The sequence below is a fragment of the Mixophyes fleayi genome, chromosome 1 (assembly GCF_038048845.1).
Source record: "Mixophyes fleayi isolate aMixFle1 chromosome 1, aMixFle1.hap1, whole genome shotgun sequence".
Lineage (NCBI taxonomy): Eukaryota > Metazoa > Chordata > Amphibia > Anura > Limnodynastidae > Mixophyes > Mixophyes fleayi.
This window is the reverse complement of record NC_134402.1, coordinates 315,290,633-315,315,466: the sequence shown is the minus strand read 5'-3', so window position 1 is coordinate 315,315,466 and position 24,834 is coordinate 315,290,633. Positions and strand designations below refer to the sequence as shown.

The 24,834-nt window shown below is 39.0% G+C and overlaps 2 protein-coding genes across 2 annotated transcripts; both read right to left on the bottom strand.

Moving 5' to 3' along the window:
- Nucleotides 1-1,114: 1,114 nt before the first annotated feature.
- On the bottom strand, nucleotides 1,115-2,062 carry LOC142108930 (taste receptor type 2 member 40-like). The gene has a single exon (XM_075192911.1). It carries the CDS (start codon nucleotides 2,060-2,062, stop codon nucleotides 1,115-1,117), a length of 948 nt encoding a protein of 315 aa, XP_075049012.1.
- Nucleotides 2,063-21,952: 19,890 nt separating this feature from the next.
- On the bottom strand, nucleotides 21,953-22,933 carry LOC142108874 (taste receptor type 2 member 40-like). Its single transcript, XM_075192820.1, has one exon. The coding sequence runs from the start codon at nucleotides 22,931-22,933 to the stop codon at nucleotides 21,953-21,955; it is 981 nt and encodes a 326-aa protein (XP_075048921.1).
- Between the last annotated feature and the right edge of the window lie 1,901 nt (nucleotides 22,934-24,834).

Sequence of the window (24,834 nt, the reverse complement as noted above, 5' to 3'; positions counted from 1 at the left end):
TGGGGAGCAAAAACAAGGGCTATAAAAAGTACTTGCTATAACTCACATTATGTGAGAAACGAGGGACAGGCTGGTTAAGGTGTTATCAAACTCGTTTCCTCGCACCCTAATTCTAATATTACAGACAGCTTGTGAAAATGTCTGTAAGCAACTCTGGTAATCATCTCTAGGTTGTCTGTTTCAAGATGGCGGAGGTCCATGATTGCTACTTCATTTCTCACTATTAGATAAATCTACTCTAAATAAATCAAAAGACTGAGGAGATATCGGGACTCTATTTATGTGTCACTTTTGTGTCTTTTTTAATACATTGCTCGAAGTGGAATTACAAATGTGTTTCCTTTCTGGAGGGACGAAACCTGGTCTAGTGGTCCTCAGTGGTAGTGGAGAATTGCAGGCCTTTTGTGGGAACAAAGGGTCTATGTGTAATGCCCCCTCTACATCCCTCTATGTCAAATAAATAGTCCCATCCTGCAAAATTAAATCTTGTTTCTGCACTTCAGTGGAAATTGTTGTTTAAGGCAAGGAGCGCCTTGATCCTTCCGTCAGCAGGTTAAAACTTTTATATCTCCTCAGACGCCACCATGCCATCCCCGAAAATCTATGAGCTCTGTGGTTTTACATTTTTTTACTCATAACTTACTCTCATTATACAGAAAATAAATCCTGTCTATCTCTTGCTGGAGTAATAGGAGTAGCTTAGCAGAACTGCTGGCTCCTGCTCCTCCATGCCAGTTTTATACTGGGAGGGTGGTACGTGGCTATGATGTCACAGAAAGTCACACACACCTGAGAAGCTAAGGATGCTGGCCTACCTCCCACCTGACAATTTAAGAATTAGTAAGGATATTGATGTCACTTCCAAGAGGGGGAGGGGGGAGGCCTTGGGCAGCCCCCTGGGCTTGCATCAGCTCTGGTCTCAGATATATCCATGATTCCAAAGTATTGCTCAGTGATACCATTCAAACATTTTCAAAATTTATTATCATACATTTTACATAACAAGTGATAAAACAGCTACAGCTTATAATAGTAGACACAAACGTTCTGAAAAATAAGGTGCTGCGTGTAGATTAACAAACAAAGCAAATGTTTGAAGGAATATTTTGTTTATTTAATGATCCAGAGCGTTGAGTTTTATAAAAAGAATCCTTGGTGTATTCTCTTGCTTACTGTTCCAACACAGGGGCATTTGGAGCAAACTCTGCATTGCTTTCTTTAATCTGGGACTACCCAGAATAAGAATGACAGACTGTGCGGGGGAGTAGATGTAAATGACCATCAAACAAATACAAAATCCTAGGCTGCTGGGAGGAAATAAATCCACAAACATTATGATTTCTGAGATGTAGAAGGACATGTAGAGGACCAAGAGACCACCAACAGTCTTGGCTGCTCTCTCTCTAGCATCTGTCCGTGGACTAGAGGCATTGCTCTTCTCAAGTGTTTTGCTGTTGGACAAAAGTGATTTAAGAATAAGACCATTGGAAATCCCCACAAGAACCAGGGGAATTGAGCATCCTATAATATTGCTGGGTAGCAAGTATGTAATGCTCAGCTTTGGTATGTCACTTTCTAAACTCTGGTTGATGGGTATGCCACCCTGTGGGACCTCTCTGTATGTGCTCCATATTGCTGGAACACTAATAGCAACGGAGGTAAGAACTGCAGCCACGAGGAAGCATGGTACCAGCTTGGGGATTCCCAATTTGACACGTACTAGTATAGGATTGGTGAATATGACTATCTGTAAACAGTAGTAGACACAAAGGCAAACTGTGAACCAAAAGCTGGCGTATATAGGAAGAAACAGCAAGGCATTAAAAGTAGCGTACACCCCATCCGAGTAGTACAGTTCACTCCTCAGGAGGCTCAGAAAGTCATTTGCAGTCATGACAAATTGGAATATAATGTTTGACAGACCAAGCGTCACCAGAATTAGGCTCTTCCCTTTTGCCTTGTCAGCAAGATTCACTGACACAATGACACAGTTTGTGAAGACTCCAAAAATGGTGGTAACTCCCAAGATAGCCATAGACGCAAGAACAAAAACAGATGTCATGGATTGCACTAGAATAAGAGATGTTCTTTAAAACAGTGCAGATCGGAAGTTGTACAGCTGAAAAGAAACATTGGAAAAGTTGAATCCTTTCAGCAAAAATATTTATGTTGTGATATTTATTTAATTTTAAATGAATATTCTGCCTCTTGATTAACAAGGTACACAGCAAAAATGTATTTACTATACTTACATGGCTGACTGAGACTGAATCTGATATATGTTTCATTCGGCAAAGGAAACATATAGTGAGTTCTGAGAACTGAATGCTCATGTCTTCGAACCTCACACACACTTACTGTACTGTATTGGTCTTGCATGTGACCACCCTCGACTGCCTCTCAAAGCACAATGAGCTGTAAGTCCAACTGAAAATACAGGACTGAGTTGTGCACATGTGCAGGACAACATGAAAAATGCAAAGTTGCAATACACAAATGCATTTAAGTGTAACTCTAAGGCATTTTGTGTACAAATATTACATTTCTTCAACTTCAGCACTCATCCAGTGTAAATTTACCAGCTGACTATATTAACCCTTTTTATAACTTCCTTGATCCTTTCACACATCCCAAGCACTTTAGGATGAAACATATTTGTGCTTATACTGCAGGAAAAACCAATGTATTTTAATGTATAGAAGGAGACACCTACATGATTTTGCAGACTTGGAAGTGAGATGAACAAACTGGAAGCTTCCAAGGTATTGAGCACTGAAAGCTTTAACATTCAGTTAAAACCATTGATAAAGAACAGTGTTGGGGTTAAAGGCAGTGATCGAAGTGGAAATTTAGAAGTGGCGATAGGGAAAATGTAATAGCAATGTAAGTGAATGGAATTTGATAGTTTTACAATCAAAGCAGTGGGAGAAGTGGCGGTATGGCATACCACTGTATACACCCCTACTTCGAAAGGCCATGTACATGTATATACAAACAGGCAATAAATGATTTTTATTTATCACTCGCATCTAAATTATTTCTGAATATAAAAGTAAGTCCTTCTTTTGTTTTGGTTGCCCTTCCTCCAGTACCCCAACTTCTAGAGTCAGAGATTAATAAAATAAAGTGACAAAGAGAATAGGCAACCAGATATTGTAGTATCCCAAGGTAGTTAGTAAAATTAATAGTTTGGCCTGAACTGGATGCAATATTGTACTGGCTTAACGTGAGGACACAACCATTGATCTCACCCTCTGCCCTGGTTCATCCAGAGCTGAACTAACACATTTCCAGCAGGGACAACAGGGATAGCAGCACAATGAGAACAGGGAAATAATTAATTGGAGTTCAGGAACAGCTAAGTATGATTTTATATGCTTTGATTTGTGTGTTTAATCCAACTTTATATAAAAAAGCTGCAACCTATTGTACATTAGGAAGCGTTCTTTCCATACTTTTTTCCCAGCTCTCGAGCTTTCATGGGAGTACAGTGTAGTACCATATCAACAGTTTGGATGTTTGAAGAAATACTAACCTCCTGAGTCAACAGTCTGTTGTAAACGCACATTTACCCACATAATAGTATCAAAACAGACATCCAAACACAAACTAAATACAAACAAAGCTGACAATTTTAAAATACCAGAAAAGCACTAATCACACAATATAACAGATTGATTGGAATTTAGGAATGATAAAGCCCCATATAATAGACCATAAAGATCGAAAACATGAACAGAAAAAGAGAAATTTGGGGCCAAAGGGAGGGATTAGGAACATTAAATTAGAAATAAGACTCACATCTGTATTGTATTATACAAAACTTGACTTTGGGAATTCCTGCGCAAATTCATAATCTTATAATGGTATCACTATAAATTAAGGTTTTTGTTTTGACTGCGAGTTGCCCATGTGTTTCAAACTCTCATTGTCCCATAGATTGTAAGCTTGCGAGCAGGGTTCTCTTACCTCTCTATGAATTACCCAGTATTGTTTTATTAATGTTTGTTCCCAATTGTAAAGCGCTACGGAATTTGCTGCCGCTATATAAATAAATGATGATGAGGATCATGATGATGATGAGTTATGAAACAGAAGACTCTGACATTGGTAGCAAATAGTCCTCACCTCTGTTTGAAGTTCCTGAGAGGTTCTGAATCTGCTTTTCATGTTCAAACATTCTACACAAACATGCACACACATATACATTTATATATGTTAATATATGTCTCCCAGTAACTGAGAGGAGTGCCTGTGACCTACGGCTAATTATATGTGTTGAATTCCCCATAATTGTCATAGCATCAGCAAATGATAGCTTGGAACTATTCTAAGCATTGATCCTTGTCCTTAAGGATAAGCGTAAGATTCCAGCTGAACTTTTATTTTCCCTTGTGATGCCTCCCTAGGCAGTTTATCTTTTATTAATTAAACATTGATATTTCTTACTATATTTAAATGTCACAGTGATATAATCAGATAAAATAAATGATAAAATAAATGTAAATCATGCTTAGAAACTATTTTTTTCTCGAATATTTAAAATTTTGCAACACTTACATCAAATATAAGTGAAAAACCATTCATCATCAGTTAATTCTCATACAGCCCATAGAAATGACACAATGGACCTGAGTCATTAAGGAAAGTAAAGCAAAAAAAAAGAAGAAGTTGCACCTTGGCAAAATTATGTTGCATTGGAGGGGGAGAGGTCAATGTAAAATATGGGGACAAATTTGGGATGGGGCGTGTCCTAGATCAACTTTCAGTGTAAAAATAAAGTTATCAAGTATTTGTGTGCTACATGACAAAAAAGCCAGTATTTTCTTTATGTGCAAAATAAACTAGTTTGCACCCCTTGCATTGTAACATGGTTTGTCCAGGATCAAATTTACTCCTTTTTTTTGCCTTGCTCTCCTTAATGACTCAGGCCCAATCAGTTCACCATAACAAAAAAGGGCGTGGTAGCAGACCCAGAAACCTAAAGGAATGGAATAGGGGGTAGGCTAAAAAAGGGAAACGCCCTTCAGTACAAAACATTAAGGTGATTTAAAAAGCTGCAAAAATACTGTCCCACAGATCAATTGTCATTTTGTAATGAACCTATTTTTGTACTGTTATGACCATTTGTATGGGAAAGCACATTGCTTAGCATGACAATATAAAAGCAATTGCAAAATCTTTTGAAGGGAGTAGGTGAGTAGATAAGAGAATAGTGTACTGAATGTGATCTAGATGAACGGAAGTGTCTGAATAGTGATGGATTATAACAGGGGTGGATGGGGTGACCACCCTTGGCCCAATGCAGTAGAGGGGGGTCCATGGCTGTGGCCCCATCTGCCCTAGTTATGTGGGCTACAAAACTGACTGTGTTGACCAACAGCAGAAAGCTTGCAGCTTCCTATTGCTCTGCGTGGTAACAGCCCCTACACTCCATGCACAGCATTGGCTTTCATGGGGCCAAAACTGTCCTTCATTGGCCCTGTGTATGTCATGACAAGTACCTGTTACAGGTGAATTCCAATATATCAGCCATAATTAGCTCTAGCAGCACAAAGGTGTGGAGTCTAACGAGCCCCCCGGAATTTACCAGGAACTTCCGCAAGGTGGTATGGGCTTCACTGCCGGAGGCTTGCAGGTCACTGCCCACTGATCTTCCTTCTGGCATGATGCAGTGGTATGAAAGAAACTAATAGAGTTGTCAACAATCCAAGATCTGGTACATGAGCGGTCAAATGAAGTGCCAATTGAGATTACAAAGAGTAGTCAGGTAACAAGCCAAATTCAAACCAGGAAAGCCAAGGAAAATGAAGGAAGGGAAAATAAAGGAACAAAGGATCTACACGCTATAGTAAGAAACCTGTTGCTCTGACACTGAAATGGTGTTCAGAGCAGGTTTAAATTGCAGTTTCAATTTTGAAAATCCCACCCCTAAAGTTGCGGTCAGGTAATTGTTGTGACAGTTTGCTCTGAGTCGAAAAATATGGATTCATCTGACAATCCCTCTCCTAAGGACCTCCTGCAACATCTAATGAGCAGAGTTGAGAAGTAGGAGGTGAAAAAAGATTACTTACGGTAATGAACTTCCTGCAAGGCCTACCTACTCATCGGGATACTCTGCAAAACACTTGGCCTGTTAAGTGCATTCCTCTGCCATCTTCTAAACCAGTTGCCCCTCCTACAGTAACCTCTCAAATTTGCATACCTAATCCCCTTAAATTTAATGGGGACCCTAAGTTGTGCAGAGGATTTTCCAACTTGGGCTTCTCTCAGGAAATTTTCCTTAAAAAAAAAACAAAGTCTCCTACATAATTTGTCTTCTGTCTGGACAAGTCCTTGCTTGGACATCACGCTTATAGGATCGCACCTACCCACTGTTTCTTGGGCACCTTTAAGAAGATCTTTGATGAACCTGGTAAAGTATCTGACGCTGCTCCAGGCATACTGCGCATCCGCCAAGGGACAAAGTATTTGGGCCAGTATGCTATTCAATTCAGGACGATGGCTTCAGAGCTCCAATTGATGTCTTAATGTGGCTTTGGTTGCTACCTTTTGGAAGGGATTGTCTGATTTTATCTAAGTGAATTAGCCTCCCAGGAACTTCCTTCCTCACTTGAGGAGGTCATTAATCTCAGCAATAAAGTGAACATATGTTTCAGAGAACGAGCCCAGGATAAGGAGCAATTCCTGCCTTTTGACTAGCTCCCGCTTCCAAACCCTGGTTACCCCTCCTTAGGAACCTATGCAATTGGGTCAATCTCGTCTCTCCTGAGTAGAGGGAGAAAAGATTTAAAAATAATTTATGTCCTAATGGGTTCTGTAGAAGCCATGTTAGGTTGTTCTAATCATTTTTCTTTATACCCGTCTAACTCTGCCTTTGTTACCCTGATTTCTTTGCATCATTCCACTGGTGCAATTTCCCTTCCTGTCTCTCTGGATTCAGATGCCACATTCAATTTTATTTCAGCTTCCATTGTTGCCAAACTTGCTATCTCTACATTTTTCCACTTGAACGTCCGATTTCTCTCATTGCTATTGATGGTAGCAAGATTTCTGGAGGCATCATTCGAGATTGCACATCTCCATTACCTCTACAGGTTGGAGCCTTGCATAAAGAAGTCACATTGTTAGGTTAGCAGCAGGAACTGCAAGGTGTTTGACTAAAAATTATAGTCTTTATTTTATAACACAATTGATCAGCAACAAACAGTATATGCAGAGTATCAGATGCAGGATATCAAATGCAGACTATCAGGTTCAGAATCATATGCAGATGTTGAATTAATTTTCTAGAATAAATGTATATTGTCCATTTCAATTGTAGATCATGTTGCAAATATAATTTTACTGGTTACATTTTCAGTTACAGCACAGTTTCAATACTACCTGCAACCCATGATTTCTTGGCAGAGAGATTGACACAGGTTTGGTTGCAGGCCAATTTATTAATTTTTAACAAGGGTGTGTGTGTGTGTGTAAACAAAATGACGTAATCACAGAGGTCACATGAGCAGTTTACAACACAGAAGTGAATCGTCTTTGTTTCACGGATCTTCTTTCTTGTTCAGCAGATATTTTGAGATCAAATATATGCAATTTCTCACATACCATATGTATATTAACAATAATATATATAATATTATTGCAAATCAGGTTGCACACAATAAATTGTATTATTATAAATCCAACTTTAACACAGATTTCTCAGTTTAAGAATCATATGCAGATTATCAAGTTCAGAATCATATGCAGATGGATCTAATCAACAGACAAAAATGTAGAATACAGAAAGTCCCAATATCAGAACAGGAGATTAACCCAAATCAGCAGACGTGTTACAGCGGAATGTCACAATGTACTTATTTGGTTAATTGGCTGCTAACAAATTGCCCTTAGTTTCTCTCTGTCTGTGTCTGTGTGTGTGTATGTTAGGGGATTTAGACTGTAAGCTCCAATGGGGCAGGGACTGATGTGAATGAGTTCTCTGTACAGCACTGCAGAATTAGTGGTGCTATATAAATAAATGGTGATGATGATGATGATGATGATGAATAAAGTCCAGAGTATCCAAAGTATTCTGAGACAGACCCAGAGTCCCTCAGAACAACTGGCCACTACAGCTCTAGAAGCAGTACAAAAGTCAATGCAAAACCACACCACTCCAATTGGATTGAGTGGAGCTGCACAACTGATTGTCAGGATACAGGCCAGAACAGATGTGGAGTAGCTGAACACCAGAGAGATGTACCATCAGCTGTCAGCAAACAGAATGTGTTGAATAACTGGTAATGGTACCTGCTGTCGTGGCTTTCTCAGGAAACCACCCCCTCATCCAGAAATAGGGCACTGAGTATTTGGCAGCCAGGCAGGTAACAGGAACAGAAGAAAAATAAACTGCCTCTATAGATGGGATATTGTGGGGTACTAGTGTAAAACACCACTCTATACCTGCCAAGAGGACAGTACCCCTAAAATATACCAAATGGCAGCTGTTGTCACAAGAGGTAGTGGTATATCTCTGAGTAAAAGTACAAACACTTGAATAAACACTTGAATAAATATTGACAGTCAATTGTAAAAGAAATGTGACTATCATTGCTCCAAATAAGAGCACAGTCACTATTTTCTCCCTAGGTAACAGGAACACAAATGGTCAGACAGAGCCAGGAATCAGAACCACAATCATATTCAGACGTAGCCAGGGATCAGAACCAGCATCGTAGTCAAATGTAGCCAGGGATCAGAAACAGAGAGCAGATACAGGATAATACAGCACAGAAACCAAGACACTATCACTAGATGGAAAATGCTATCACTGATAAAGATGGAGTGTCAGGACAGTCTTGAATAATGCAGGTAACCAATTAGGATAATACAGGTAACACACCTGAAATGCAGAAAAGAGAAAAGCAAAGAGGAAATGTGCTTATGGAGGCACTCAGCGATCTTCTTATTAATAAAATATCCAATTCTTTATTAGTTATACTTAAAATACAATTATAGTCCCTCCAAGTTGTAATAGCGAAATATAAAAACAATACAGTGAAACAAATGTGATTTAAAATAGCAAAATTGATTTGCTATGCCCCGCTACTATATATATTACTAATACTGTGGTATCAATTGATCATGCTGTCCAATCTCTATTATTGTTGTATCGTTATTTACTGATGCTGACTTTGTCAAATGGAGATTCAAATGTATGGTAAAATGATCGTTGTGTTATAAATATCACTCAGACTGATTACTGCAGATCATGGTTGCTTAATATTAGTAAATGTTGATCCTACATATAGGTTTAATAAAATTAATTATTAACAATGGGTCTACACCTGAAATGCAGCTCAGCCTAATTGAAAGCAAACAGCTCTCACACACAGGGAAACTGCAACAGAAACAGATAACAGAAGCAGAATCCTAACACATATCTTTTTTTCGTTATTCCTAAGGCTATCAGTCAGGTAGTCTTGGGACTCTTATGGCTCTGTCTGCACTCTCCTATACTTAACTGGCATACTGCAGCGAGCAAAAAGCCAGCGTTGAAACTACTGTAATAACGGTATTTAAGTGCACTATTACCGTAATAATGGTAATAGTACGCAGGCCACATTACTTTTTACAGTAACAGGCCAATTGAATTCCCCCCTTAGACCGTATAAAGGGAATTACTATTTTTTCTAAGCTGGATCTCCAAGGAGCAAACAATTTGATTTGTATCAAAAGTGGGGATGAATGGAAAACTGTTTTTAATACTTGTGACAGTCACTTTGAATACTTTGTTATGCCATTTAACCTGTGCATTGACCTCATAGTATTTCATTGTTTTAGTAATTACATTTTTAGAGATAGAAACATAGAAACATATAAAGAAAGAATTTGACGGCAGATAAGAGCCACTTGGCCCATCTAGTCTGGCCATTTTTTAACCTATGGAAACCTTAAACACTATTTGATCCTTAGTTCTTTGTAAGGATATCCTTATGTCTATACCAAACATTATTAAATTTCTCTACTGTATTAGCCTCTACCACCTCTGATGGGAGGCTATTCCACTTATCCACTACCCTTTCTGTGAAGTAATTTTTTCCTCAAATTTACTCTAAACCTACTTCCCTCCAGTTTCAGTGCATGTCCTCGTATCCTAATACTTCTCTTCCTTTGTAGACTGTTTCCCTCCTGTACATTGTTAAAACCCTTAATATATTTGAAAGTTTTTATCATGTTGCTCTCCCTATGAAACCAAGTATCTGACTTGCCTTTCTCTTTGCTTTGTTACATTGCTTATCTTCCATTAAGTCACCTGAAATAGTGATGCCTAGATCCCTTTCCTCCTCAGTAGTTTCCAATATAGTGCTATTAACACTATATTTAGCCTTCGGGTTTTTGAGACTCAAGTGCATGATTTAGCATTTTTTGGCATCAAACTGTAGATGCCACACTCTTGACCATTCTTCTAGTCTACCTATATCATCAATCATTTATTTTACCCCTCCTGGGTTGTCTACTTTGTTGCATATCTTTGTGTCATCTGTAAAAAGACATACCTTCAATACCATTTGCAATGTCATCAATAAAGATATTAAAAAGCACTGGTCCAAGTACGGATCCCTGGGGTACTCCACTGGTAACCTTTCCCTCCTGTGAATGTACTCTTTTTTCTACAACTCTATGTTTTCTATCATGCATCCATTCAACCATCATAGAATTCTACCCCAAGACCTCAAGTTTATTTAACAGTCTGCGATGTGGGACACTATCAAAAGCCTTACTAAAGTATAGACAAGCTACATCTAAGACCCCCTCACCTTTGACCTATTACTTTAGTCATCCCGTCAATAGATCAAGGGGGGAGCGGCTGTAGATGTAGCTTATCTAGACTTTAGTAAGGCTTTTGACACTGTTCTTTATCATTTTGTGGTAATATATTTGGACAATATACTTATTTTTTCTCAAGATCTTAAGAATCATTGTGAACATGTAAGCCATTAAATTGTCTCTATAAGAATGGAGACACCATTTGGAGAGGTGCAATTTCCAGTAACCATTTTACAGACCATAATAACCTTATCTATTTGCTGTCTGCACTGTGTTTAAACCCCCGTCAGACAAGATGGTCATTGATTACTCTGATAGGGAATCTTTAGCAACGGAAGTTCATCCTGGATCCTAAATGTGTCCTAGCAGTTACACCTTCCTCATCCTCCAAATATCCTCCAGGCAAAATCTTCATTTTACAAAAAATGCGTATTAAGTTACTTCATTGGGCCAATGTCTCTCATTTTTCTTGTATTAAAAAAAGTTGAGACGATATCGCTCGATACTATTGGTGGCCAACCCTCCATCTGGATGAAGAGAGATTCATGTCCACATGCTACATTTGCGCCCAGCACAAGGTACCTTATTAAAAGCCTTTTGGTCCACTCATCCCCTTGCCAGTTCCAGACCGTTCGTGGACCCATTTATCAATGGATTTTATCACTGACTTACCTCCATCTAGTAGCTGCACAGTTATTTGGGTCACTACGGATAGTTTTTCTAGGGCAGCTCATTTTGTGCCCCTTAAGAGCTTACCTTCTGCTTCCACCTTAGCTGCCCTCTGCATGAAAGAGGTTTTTAATTTACATGGGTGTCCCCAAGACTGTGTGTCTGATTGTGGTTCCCAATTTGTATTCAAATTTTCAAGAGCCTTTTGTAAGAACATAGGCATTAAGCTTAATTTTTCCTTTGCCCATCACCCCGAATCAAATGGGTTAAATTAAAGAACTAATCAAGAGATTGAAACATTTCTTAGAATGTATGTTTCGGGCAATCAAGACAACTGGGTGGAACTACTTCCAGAGTTTGTCCATAATAATGATTTTTTGTTCACTACAGATGTCATCCTAAGTTACCTACCTTGACTAATGTTCCATCTTCAGAAGTACCAGCAGTAGATTCACTACTTTTCAGTTAGAGTTCAGTCAGAATTGAATCAAAACATCATCTTGCTATAAAACCTCAGCTGATAAGACTTTCTGTGCCCCATCTAAATGCTGCAGACAAAGTTTGGTTATCTAATGTCAATATCCGCCTTTGTGTTCTTAGCATGAAATTTGCACCGAGATTCATTGGCCCCTTCAAGATTTTAGAAATCATCAATCCATTAGCCTCTATATTGGTGTTAGCGCATACCCTACACTTGCACAATGTGTTTTATGTCTCTCTTTTAAAAGCCTTTGTCTTTAATCAATTCTCTACTTGCAACAAACCTCCACCTCTCCTTGTAATATAAAATCAACAGGAATATGAGATTAAACTAATTTTTGATTCTTGCATACCCAGAGGCAATTTACAGTTCTTGCTGATTGGGAGGAGGTTATGATCCAGAAGAATGCACCTGGGTTAAAGCAGCTGCTTTACATGCTTCCGACTTTTGAAGCTTTTCTATTTAAAAAATCTCCAACAAACCTTTTTAGGGTGTTCTGTGTCCACACTTATGGAGGGGTACTGTCATGTCTGCTTCGGTCCAGGTCCAGCAATGCCGGTTACATTGCTTTTCCGGATTGTGATAGCGACTCTAAACCATAGTGGACATGACAGTGTACTAGTTCAAATTCTTGTGCCACTTCCTGCAGCCTTACATGGCAAGGATTTCCTTAGAGGAAGAGAGGTCATTACACTCTCAGCACTAGTTTGACTGTTCTCCTAGCTCATTTTTCAGAGACACCTTTGTGGACTGTGAAACAGGTCCCGCCAACAGGTCCGAGCTTGCATGTTAACTGACACCTCCTCTGTATGATTTAGATGTCGGTGGTGGATTAAATTAGGGGCTTTGGCCTATCCACTCAACAGGTGGACAATTTAATGATATTATTGCGATTCTGTGGTAAAAAAAAAATGACAGTAGGGCAATATTGCTATTTTTGTTTCAGAGACTATGCAGAGCAGCACATTTTTTTTTACAAGTTCTGGATAAAAATATATCCTATTTAAATGCATCATTGGTATATTAAAGGCAATGATATTGTTACTGTTAAATCTGTCTTGCATCCTGTTGGATACTCATATCTGCTATGCACTTCAGCTGTGTCTTCTCTGTGCGCTGTTTGGAAGACTCCACTATTTAAGCCCTCACCTGTTATGCACTCATTGCCAGTGATAGAGTATAACATGCTAGCTTCTTGGTTCCTGTATCTGTGTTCTATTTGTTCTTGACCTAGCACCTGTTAGTTCTTGTTCTGCATTTATTTGTATCCTGATAACTGAATTGCATCATAGAAGTCTGTTGGTTCTTGGCTCTGCTTATATATGTCCGGGCTCCTGTTTTCTCGTCTGCATCTACATGCTATTCATATACAGCTCTACTCAGAATCCCCAGACATGGACTGCAGCAACTATCTTTTGCTCTTTTGTGGGGCTTTGCTGTGCTTACTGATTTCTGAAGCATTTCTTCAGAGATATTGTTCAGTGGAAATCATTATTCTGAAGAGCAAGTTGGTTAAATTTGGTATGGCAAAATGTTGAAGCTTTTCTGGAAGCCATTCACTGTCTTCAGATTTTACAACAATCCCCTTTTGAATAAAAGCTGATTTCTCATCTTCAATTGCTTCAAATCCAGCAAATAATTATTTGATCCTCTAGATAGAACGTGTGAAGAAAAGAGTACCTGTATATCAATCAATATTTTTTTGATTAATGTAAGGGAATGTCTCGTGCAGGGTAGTTTAAATCTCCAAGTCAGTGCCCCTGTAACTACTTTTTGTAAAATCCCAGTGTTGTCCTTGACTATCTTATCAGAGACAGAGATCGAGTATGGCCATTACTGGGTACTACGGTGCCTGAAGATTATGGATTTTTGTTGTGCACTTCTATTGTCATAACGCCTTGGAGTGACTTTGTAACCATTCTGGAGGTACTTGCAGCACATCACGGGGAATCGAATTCCACCCATAGAACACAATTTAAACTGTAGTAATAGTGCAAATCCTCTTTGATATCATCACAGGCCTAGATTTGTGGTGATGTTTCAGGATTTTTGCCAAGGTACTTGTGTTTGCAGAGCAAGGTTGCAAAATGGCAGACATTTGTACCGGCCCATGCAATGACTTGGCCAGATTGAGGGTATTCTTAGCAAAGTACAGAGTGGGTGAACCATTATACCTGGTTATGCAGAGTAGGGGAAAAATCAGATTTCATGTTGTGAATCAAGATTATTGAAATTAAATCAAGTTTTGGTTCTGGTGCATTTATAAGGTGTGTTTTTAGGGCATTTCTTACTGTGTGGAGGGGAACAAAGCCTTTTCCACTTCCACCATAGCAGACCATAGTACGGTTATGTGCTCTTCTACTTTTTTTTTGTCAAGCCTGTTCCTGTTGACTTATATTGGGGTCCTTTGAACTGAAGACCAGAAGATTTTCCAAGGACTTTTGAATACAATATGGGGTCGTTTGACCAAAGAGCATTTTCCTATGACTTTTGGAACATAATGTTTTTGGACAGCTACAGGACCATTGGGAATATTATAGTTGGATTGCAAGTTTAGAAGGACAGGTGAAGACATCTGATGGTAAGTATTTTTTTTGTTTGTTTTTAATAAACCTATGTGGTTTAAAGAGGGAGTTGTGTTTTATTTTAAGGGTTTTATTATATTTATTAAAGTAATAGGGTGTGAAAGAGGGTGCTCTGTTTTATTTAACATTTTACTTAGTGGTATCACATGGCTCAGCAAGCCCTGGGTGTCAGCAGGGCAGCCGAGGGGGGGGACTCGGTCATTGGTGGGGGGAGCAGGGTAGTTAAAAAAATAAACATACTCACGTGATCGCGGCGCTGGCATCCCTCCTCTCTGCTCCTGAATGCCGGGTGTGACGTCATCATGTCATGCCCAGCATTCAGTCTGAATGGAGCAGAGAGGACCAAGAAAAAGGAGAGAAGAAAAGGAAAAGGTAAGTAAAGGGAGGAAAACGGGGGTTGGGGGGTGGCATGGTACAGGGGGGCAGGATGGCACAGTGGGGTTAAAAAACAGGGGGGAGCATGTCACAGTGGGGTTAAAAAACGGGGGCAGCATGGCACAGAGAGGTTAAAAAATGGGGGGGAATGGCACAGTGGGGGTAAAAAATGAGGGGGGGGGATGGCACAGAGGGGTTAAAAAAAGGGGAGGCAGGATGACACAGCGGGGTTAAAAAACGGGGCAGCATGGCACAGTGGGGTTAAAAAACAGGGGGGCAGCATGGCACAGTGGGGTTAAAAAATAAGGGCAGCATGGCACAGTGGGGTTAAAAAACAGGGGGGCAGCATGGCACAGTGGGGTTAAAAAATAAGGGCAGCATGGCACAGTGGGGTTAAAAAATGGGGGCAGCATGGCACAGTGGGGTTAAAAAGGGGAGGCATGACACAGTGGGATTGATAAAGGGGGGAGCAGCATAGTATAGTGTGATGAAGGGGAGCCAGGTGAAGGGGACAAAAGCAGCATGGAGGGCGCAGTGTGATCATAAGGCATGGCAATGATGAAGGGGCAAATTATTGTAATGTTGGATCTGGAGGAAGGCCTAATTATTATCCGTGGGTGGTATTGATTTAACGCCAGGGTTGTTTGGAATTATCGAAATGTAGCCATTTATTTCCAAATAGGGCCCCCAGCATTCCAGGATCCAGACAAGCCGCAACTAAAGAAACCTGCAGCCACAGGTGGTGAAAGTGAGAAGAACAGGTAGGAGTGAGCAGGACAGTATGTGAAATGTTGTGATTCTAGTAGGGATAATGGCAATTTTTGGTGAGTGTTGTGCCCAATGTAAGGTGCAGGCCAAGACTGAACTCTTTGTGTACACACTGCATTCTTTCTATACTACACTATGGTGCTAGATATCCTGAAAGTCAGGAGTGCTTGGACATATGTGACGCTCCGGCGAATTGAGAGCCTAGTGATTTTGATGTGTTAGCCACGCCCCAATGGTGCATTTTCCGCGCCCCCAAATGCATGACCGCACCTCCGAAATTTTTTGCGCCGCTGTAAGGCGGCACAAAATTATTTAGCATACTCGACTATAAGGGGGGCCCCATGAATTTGTTGTACCGGGGCCCTGAATTCCTCTTGGTAGCCCTGGGTGTCAGGGCATAGTGGCACTTGTGGTTCTTCAAGTGCCACTATGCCCTGCCTGCCATGGGTATGCTGATGCTTTTAGTTATACAAGCACCAGCATTTCACGAATGGCAGCCCAGGCTGTCTGGTACTTGTAGTTCCACAATGGTGTTTTATACTTTTCAGTTCTATATTTTTCACTTTATTACCCTACACACAGACCGACCCAGGGTGTAGGAAGAGCCCTAGTGCTTTCAACACTGGGCTGGGTATTCCCAGAGGGGACACACAATTTTTTTGCAGACCCCAATCCCTAGGGAATCCATCCCAGTACTGAACAGCCTGGGGCTGGTTGTCATTAGGGGAGGGGGATCCCTGCCTAGTGTCCCCTGCTATAGTGCCACCCAACCTGGCTTCTTTGCCTAGTGCTGATTGAAGTGAAATTGGGGACCACACACATTTTTTTCTCGATTTTGCTGGCAGCGCTAAAGGTTAATAGTGTTTATAGGGGTGAACCCCATGCTGGTTTTTTTTTATTCCTCTGTTTTTTTACATTATACAGCCAGTGACTCACTCACGTCGCCCCCTTAATGCCGGCAGTGTGTCTGTTGACATTTTCAGCATTTTGTTGTGTCAGCATTTCTCACATATAGGTATTTCAGGTGTCAGAATTAATGGAGTGTCACTGTTTATAACGTTCGGTATTTCCCTCTTGTCGCTATTTAATTGTGTCAGAATTTCACTGTTATTGTTATTGCTGTTGGCATTTTCGTAATTGTAATATTGTACCCCACCCTCAGAGATCAGACACCAGACCAGAAATCAAGAAAATTATTTTATTAATCAAAATATAATAAAATAATAAACATGTCTTAAGTAGGGATGAGCCGGCTCGGATTGCGCTAATCCGAGCCCACCCGAACAGTACGGATCCGACGGGATCCGAGCACTGTTCGGGTATTTCCGCCGGCAAAAAAAATTAAAATGAGGCTATGACGTCCAAACCCGGTGTCGGATCTCGCGAGACTTGGATTGCATAAATTCCCCGCTTTGCGGCCGCCATCTTCAGTCGGGCTCAGATCAGGGCATGATATTGGTTCGGTGGAAAGGTTTTGTTAGAGGATTTATTATAACCTAAGTGGAATGGAGTTGAAGGGGGGGTTGTACTCAGCACTGGAACAAAAAGGTACAGGAGGCATTAGAAAAATATTTGAGTGCAGCGCTTCTGGACAGTCTACTGATAACTGGTTTGGAAGTCTGCCATTGGGCATAGTTCTGAATAAAGAACCGTGGCTCTTATGAGGATATTCCGACTCACTTCACTACAGATTAGTCAGCCTACAATATAATTGACCATGAATTATATGGGAAATAGATACCATCAACATATGATTTAAGAAAGAAAGAAACGGGGGGGGGGGGGGTGGTGAAGGGGATATGTCTTTCCTACCGTTTATAGACCCAGTGAGTCTTCAGTTTGTGACTATAAGTTTGCTCAATTGCAAGCATTGCTAGGGATTTGAAGAGTCATTAGCAGCCGGGCAACTTGTTGGCTAAGGCTAAGGCACTGACAATTTTAGGCACAGAGTGTGACAATATTTCTCAGTTGTTTGGCCAAATTTTGATGGTCCACCCCCTGCCTTGCATTAAATATAGTGGGCTGAAGAGTGTATAAACCAAACTTGGCTTGTAGCGCAGTACTGTTATAGGTGTTTACTCTGACAGTGGCAGTAGAGCTATGGGGATCGGAACCTGTCAATAACCATGTGATGTTCTAGCCTGACAATGAGGTGTCATTATTGGTAAGAAGTTAAAAGCTGGACAAGCAGGTGATACAAAGAGCATTACTTTGGGTAATGCTGAGCTAGTAGATGGGGTACACAGTTTGAAGTTCTTACTTTTCAGTCCTTGGCTTTACAGGCAGATAGAGACTCTCATAGATTCCCTGCTTACCTCTGGGAGTTAGTGATCTAATGAGTATGAATCAGTTCATGCCCATTGGCATTAATTATAGTGTAGGAGTGAAAAAAAAACAAATATATGGATTTTAGCACTTTTTATGCTTTTTTAAAAAAAAAAATCAGAACCCAAAACCCAAAATCAGAACCAAAACCTTTCGTGGGGTGTTTTGGCAAAACAAATCAGAACCCAAAACCTCAAGCTAATCAGAACCCAAAATCCAAAACACCAAAAGTAGCCGGTGCACACCCCTAGTCTTAAGATAGCTCTAACCCAGTAATAGGCAATAGGTGGCGCATAGTCCACATGCGGCATTCTAAGTCTTTACCTGCGACTCCCAGCTTTTTTCTACATTATTGTCAGATTTATTTGTTAAAGCTTGTAACACTTGTTTAAAATGTCTGCTGCTATGTTATGATATAATATGGTGGCTAAATGGTTAACACTTCTGTCTCACAGCCCTGTTGTCTTGAGTTCGGTTCCCACACAGGGCCTTATCTGTGTGGAGTTTGTATGTTCTCCCCGTGTTTGTGTGGGTTTACTCCAGGTGCACCGGTTTCCTCCCACACTCCCAAAAAATACTGGTAGATTAAATGGCTGCTAAAAAAAATTACCACTAGTGTGTGTGTGTTAGGGAATTTCAACTCTAAGGGGCGTATTCAATTGTTAGCGTTAACGCTAACAAACGAGCGCTCGAAAAATCTTAGCGTTAATACAGTAATTACTCGCAGAATTTCAGCACGCTGCTCCCTGAGCTGCGAGCTGAAATTCCGCGAGTAAACTACCGTATTAACGGTTTTCGCGCGCAATATTACTGTATAAACGGTAATATTTTTCGGGCGCTCATTTTTCAGCGTTAACGCTGACAATTGAATACGCCCCTAAGACTGATGTGAATGACAAATATTCTGCAGAATTGGTGGTACTATATCAATAAATGGTGATGATCTATGTGTCTCCTTCTTTGATTAAATGTATTGTTTTAACTTATACTGCATTCATACTGCCGGCCCAGCAATATCCTGGGTATATGAACCCGGGATATTGCTGGGGGACAGAGGATCCCACAGAGAGAAATTCCCGGGTAGACCCTGTTCATACTGAACATGAGTCTGCCCGGGTCTCCATGGCAACATCACAAGAGCAGCTCCGATTGGCTCCTCTTGTGATGTGTTGTTTTTTTCAACTTTATATTTGTGTTTGGTGAGACCCGGGTTGAAAAACATGGGTCTCACCATTCATAGTGAAGGCGATCCGGGTCGGACCTGGGAATTAGACACCATTCATACTGCACCTCGACCCGGGTCATCTGGGCTTGCCCCGTCAAAAACCCAGGTTTTTGGTGCAGTATGAATGGGGTATTACATAGTATTACTAGGCACTAAAAAAGTTAGAAATAAGCAGGCAAATAACCACTTAAAATGACCGAAGTAGGCGATAAAATAGTTAATGTAAATTAAGCATTAGACATAAAATAACAAATTTCTTTTTTAATACACATTTTCTTGATTTCTTTATTAAACAGCAAATCATATTCATAAGTCCCTTGAATGTATAAGTTTGCAAATCACTGCTCTTATATTACCAATACGTTTGTTAATAATTCAGATACATGATAAAGTTTGCCCTTGAAGAGCCCTGCAATTGTTATGAGAAGATTTGGATTCAAAAACATTGTCTTTTACATTTAATCAAAATGTATGTCTGGTCCTTTTTCTAGGACCCCAGATTAACTGGAACCCGTAAATCAAAGTTAATATTAGAGTCGATTAAATAGACAATGCAAATATTTAATAATTAATCATTTTAAACCAACATCCCTTATTTCTACTCTACAATGAAAAAATGCAAGTGTAAACATATATGTAATTAAGACTTCAATTTTCCTTCTTTTTGCATAATACAAAGCACAATAATGAATTAAAAATATACATTCACAAGTTCAATTATTTAACTCCTTCTGTACATACAACTAATTGATTTTTGGAAAGAGGTGTGAAAGATACACCTTGTTGATTAATTTAATGGCTCATTATAATCAAGTAACATTCTAAAAAGCAAATACAATCCTATAATCAACTTAAAAAATATAAAGCCAGGTAACTTTTTTTTATTTTAATCATTTCTGAGAATAGTCCAATTTTGTTACACTTTGGGCTAGATTTACTAAACTGCGGGTTTGAAAAAAGTGGAGATGTTGCCTATAGCAACCAATCAGATTCTAGCTATCATTTTGTAGTATATACTAAATAAATGACAGCCAGAATCTGATTGGTTGCTATAGTCAAAATCTCCACTTTTCAAACTCGCATTTTAGTAAATAAACCCCTGTGGGTCTTATTCATCAAGCTCAACTCATCAAGTTCAAAACAAGATAATGGTGTTTTAAGACACTGCTGCTCATGGATTCCTCATGAAAGATTTTGCATGCACTAAAGAGTCAATTTTCTAGAAAGTGAAAAGCCCTATTGAAAATTAGTGTTTTTGCTGGCAAAAGGGCCTTTACTTGCTTCACTATAAACTAACAAAGGGTTCCCTCCAGCGAAAACACTGCTATATAACCCCTGATGGCGGTATTATTTGAAGGCTTTTGCATGGAGAAGCCCATTTAACAAGTCCTGTGTTGTTACCGGTTGTGTTACTGCCATCTCAGGACAGTGATCATTTTTAATTTTATTTTGATAACTAGTTCTATTATTTCCAGAGCTGTCTACAGTTATAGACAGCATATGATCTGCATAACATTTATTTATTTAATAACATTTATTTATATAGAGCCAGCATACTCAACGGCACTTTACAATTTGTTATAAAACAAGACTGGACATCAACAACAGACAAAGACATAAAATAGACTGTGTGGACACTGAAGCAATATTTTTAGACATAATAACAGCTGCTATATATTAAAATATTTGCATTTTTTCTTGTTTGAACAAGTTGTGCTATAAGATCAAATATAGTGTACAGCACTTTAAACAATGTAACTATGTTTCTAAAAGAACTGCCACAGAAAATCAGCATTTTAATGGAACTTAGGTTTGTAACAGTGCTAAAGTAGTTCTATTAATTCATATAATACTGTAAAAGGCACTATATATTTTCAGGATGGCAATAAGCCACTCGTATAGACTTATTTAGTTTATATTGTTAGATTTGATTTGTAGGTATTGTAGAAGAGAAACATATACAATGCTGCAGACTTCACCGCCCTTGAGATAACAATATGACAATCCACAGTTAAGAAGCAGATGGCTCTATTTTTTGTAACCAAACAAAACTGCAGTGTAATTTGAGCATATTTGACAGATCTCACGTGTAACAAGTTGATTTTGCTTGAGAAGAATAAACTTATAACATATATTTATAATTTCTTTAACATGCATCTCTTGTTGTCAGCTTATGGTAATCATCTATAACTAATAGCTGTCAACAGAATTTTAATGAAAACTTTTCATTTTGTTAATGAACATTTCAGTTCGTTCATCCAGTATTGCTAAAACAATCTTGCTTCTCTCTCTAAAAGACAATAAAAAAAAAAAACCTTCCAATCATAACTCGTATTTGCATAAATCTCTTTGCTAAGACATGGCAAATAAAATATTGCACGCCAATACCCTTAAGAAACATCATTTCTTTCAATCTTACTATAAAAAAAATTAAAAAATTAAAAACATATGTAATTTATCCTTTCACCATTCATAAAACCCCTCTTTGCATGGATGTGTGGTGGTAGCATGCGCTCCATACCTACCTGACGATGCACTTAGGTCAATCGTCCTGTTGTTGCTTAGTCTTTCACATCATTGGTTATATGGGTCAGTGTGGGCAAAACAGAGGAGTTAAATTTAGTATATAGAACCTCCCACAAAATGTAAGGGATTTGTAGAACCTCAAGGCTCTTTATTTTCATAATAGTATCAAAATCTTCATACAGCTCACTCCACTGTGATGTGGACAACCTGATGAGGTTGGAGCGTGATGAATAAGACCTCTAGCGTTTTAGGCTGTTGTTTACAGAATAAACATTTTAGCAAAGTAAGAGAGATTTGTTTAAGTTTGGGACTTCCAAGGATCAGAACAATTGACTGTGCAGGAGGATAGATGTAAATTATCATCAGACAGGCACAGAATCCAGGGCTGTTCCTGGGGAAAGTATCTATAAAGAGGAGAACCTCAGATAAATAGAACATAAAATAAAGAATAAGGAGGCATCCAATGGTCCTGGCTGCACGGAGACGAGCCTCTGCTCGAGGGTTAAGGTTTCCATTTGCTTTCCTGTCCTCCTTGTGGCTGTACATAACTAATGATTTAATAATCATGCCATTAGCAATTCCAATGAGAGCCAATGGAAGAGAACAACTGATAATGGTACTGGGAAGCATATAAACAACATTTACTTTTAGAATAGTGGTTTCCAAATCTTGATTGCTTGAGATGTTTAAACTGAGATGGTCTTTGTGCCGATACCAGGCAGCCGGCAGACCATTAGCTAACGAAGTAAAAACTGAAGCCATCAGCAACCTTGGTATCAGCCGAGAAACTCCCAGTTTAAGTCGAATTAGAAATAGATGACTGAACATAACAATCTGCAGGTAGTAGTAGACAGAGAGACAAACCGTGAACCAGAAACTGGAAAATATAGGCAGAATCAGCAGAACGGTAAATAAAGTATAGATATCACCTGAGTTGTAGAGATCACGGTTAAGGAAGCTCACATAATCATTAATCAGCATTATGAACTGGAAGAAAACATTGAATGCACTGAGGGTCACCAAGATGAGGTCAGATGGGTTGAGCTTCCTACCGTTGATCTTGTGTACAAAATTCACAGTAACAATGAACAAGTTGGTGAACACTCCCATTATGGTGCTTACTCCTAAAACAGTCATGGAAGCGACAATAAAAGCAGGAGGCATTGGCTTCTCATGTAAGATTGAGCATGAGATGATCTTGAACATACCACTAAGAAATCAGCCAGTAGAAAGTGAAATTATTGTTTGTTCATTAATATGCCCATCAGAAACAAAATCTAAAAGTAAAAGAGAGAAAAGGGAGATGAAACATTATATAAAAATGCAAAGCTTACATGGACCACTTGTAATATTCACAAACGTCTGTAGAATTTCACGAGTTTGTATAATGAAATAAAGAAGGTTAAAGCTTCTTGCTCATGTTAGGGGCCTAATTCACAAACATCTAATATGTACGCAAGTCAGTATTGTATGATTTCAAAATATCTATCAAAAATCTTAATAGAGACTTCAATGAAAATATATTTTTTGTGTTATATTTTTATATATGGGGTCATTTTTTTTAAACCCTTCAACGGCCATCCACCATCTTTATACAATAGGCAGACATGGGCTTTAAAGCACATGAGGAGAAAACGCTCACTGATCAAGGAGAGGCTTGGAAAATAATGGTGTGGACCTTATGGTTGTAACATACCACACATTATTTTTGCCAGTACAATGAAATATGGTAAACTATTCAGAATGGAGGAGTGAAAAACCTGTAACCCAATAAAATAAATATAAATGTAATTGTGCAATATATTATCTACAGAAATATATGAAAATTATACATTCTTTAAGATTACTTTTATTTTTTGGGAGCAGTGAAACAAAGCTGACACCTGACCATCATGAGAACTTAATGCAAGCTGATTGTGAATGTATTTGTAATTATTTACTAGTTAAAATGTTCCCAACATGTTCTGCTTCTTTCTTCTTTCTTTTTAAACAAATACATATTCATTTTCAAATAATGCAAATGCAAACATATACACACAGTACAGTTACTGCTGTGATGTTACTATTATTAAGGGTAACGTAAGATCTAAATAAGGAATTAGACCCCATTTTGACATTCAATAAAGAAGAACATGTGTCTTGTCTTCATCTATAATTCCTAGGTAATCTATATAGCACTAATATCTTTGTACAAATTAGATTAGAGTCACATGGGCCAGCCAGCCAGAAACTGCATATGGAAACATTTAATCCCTAGTAATGACACAATTTTTTTTTTAGAATTTTGTTTTTTTTCCTGTCAAATGAAAGCACTTTAGCTTTAAAACACTAAGGGGTAGATTTATCAAGCCGTATAAAAAGAAAATGCAGATATGTTGCCCATAGCAGCCTATCAGATCAGGAAATGATAGCTAGAATCTGATTGGTTTCTATAGACAACACTTCCACTTTTTCTTTTAAGAAGGAATGATAAATCTATCCCTAAGTGTGGCATCTTTTTCATACTGAAGCAATGTACAGCTCTCTCCTATGACAGGCAAACAAGGTTTCCCATAAAACATTTTGGATCTCATTTACAAAGTGTATTAGTTGCATACTTCAAATTGCTTCAGTTTTGTGCCAGTGCGCCTAGATAGTCTACACAACACACTTCAAGGAACATGTATACGTTCAGTTCTTGGGAGATGCCTCCACACACTACTGGTGTAGGAAAAATGTGAACAAGTCTAAACATCACATCACAAGTCCAGTCTTCTAACACTTTGAGTGGACATCCGGACTGTCTTTGTTAAATGTGGCACTTTGTGTATTAGAAGCATTGATTTGCAGTGGAGTGCACTTAGAAATGTGCTTCTCTGCTGAAGTGTAACTAGAAAGCACAAGATGCATCCCATTAAAAGTACAAACTAAAATCATGTTTTAGCAGTGGAATAAGATGCACAAGTGCACCAACTAATGAATCCCCACATTCCAACCAAATCCTTCTACTTTTGCAACCCCCCCCCCCGCCCCCCGCTAATGTTTCCATCTTGCTCTGTATACCTAAGCATTTTTGTACAAATCTG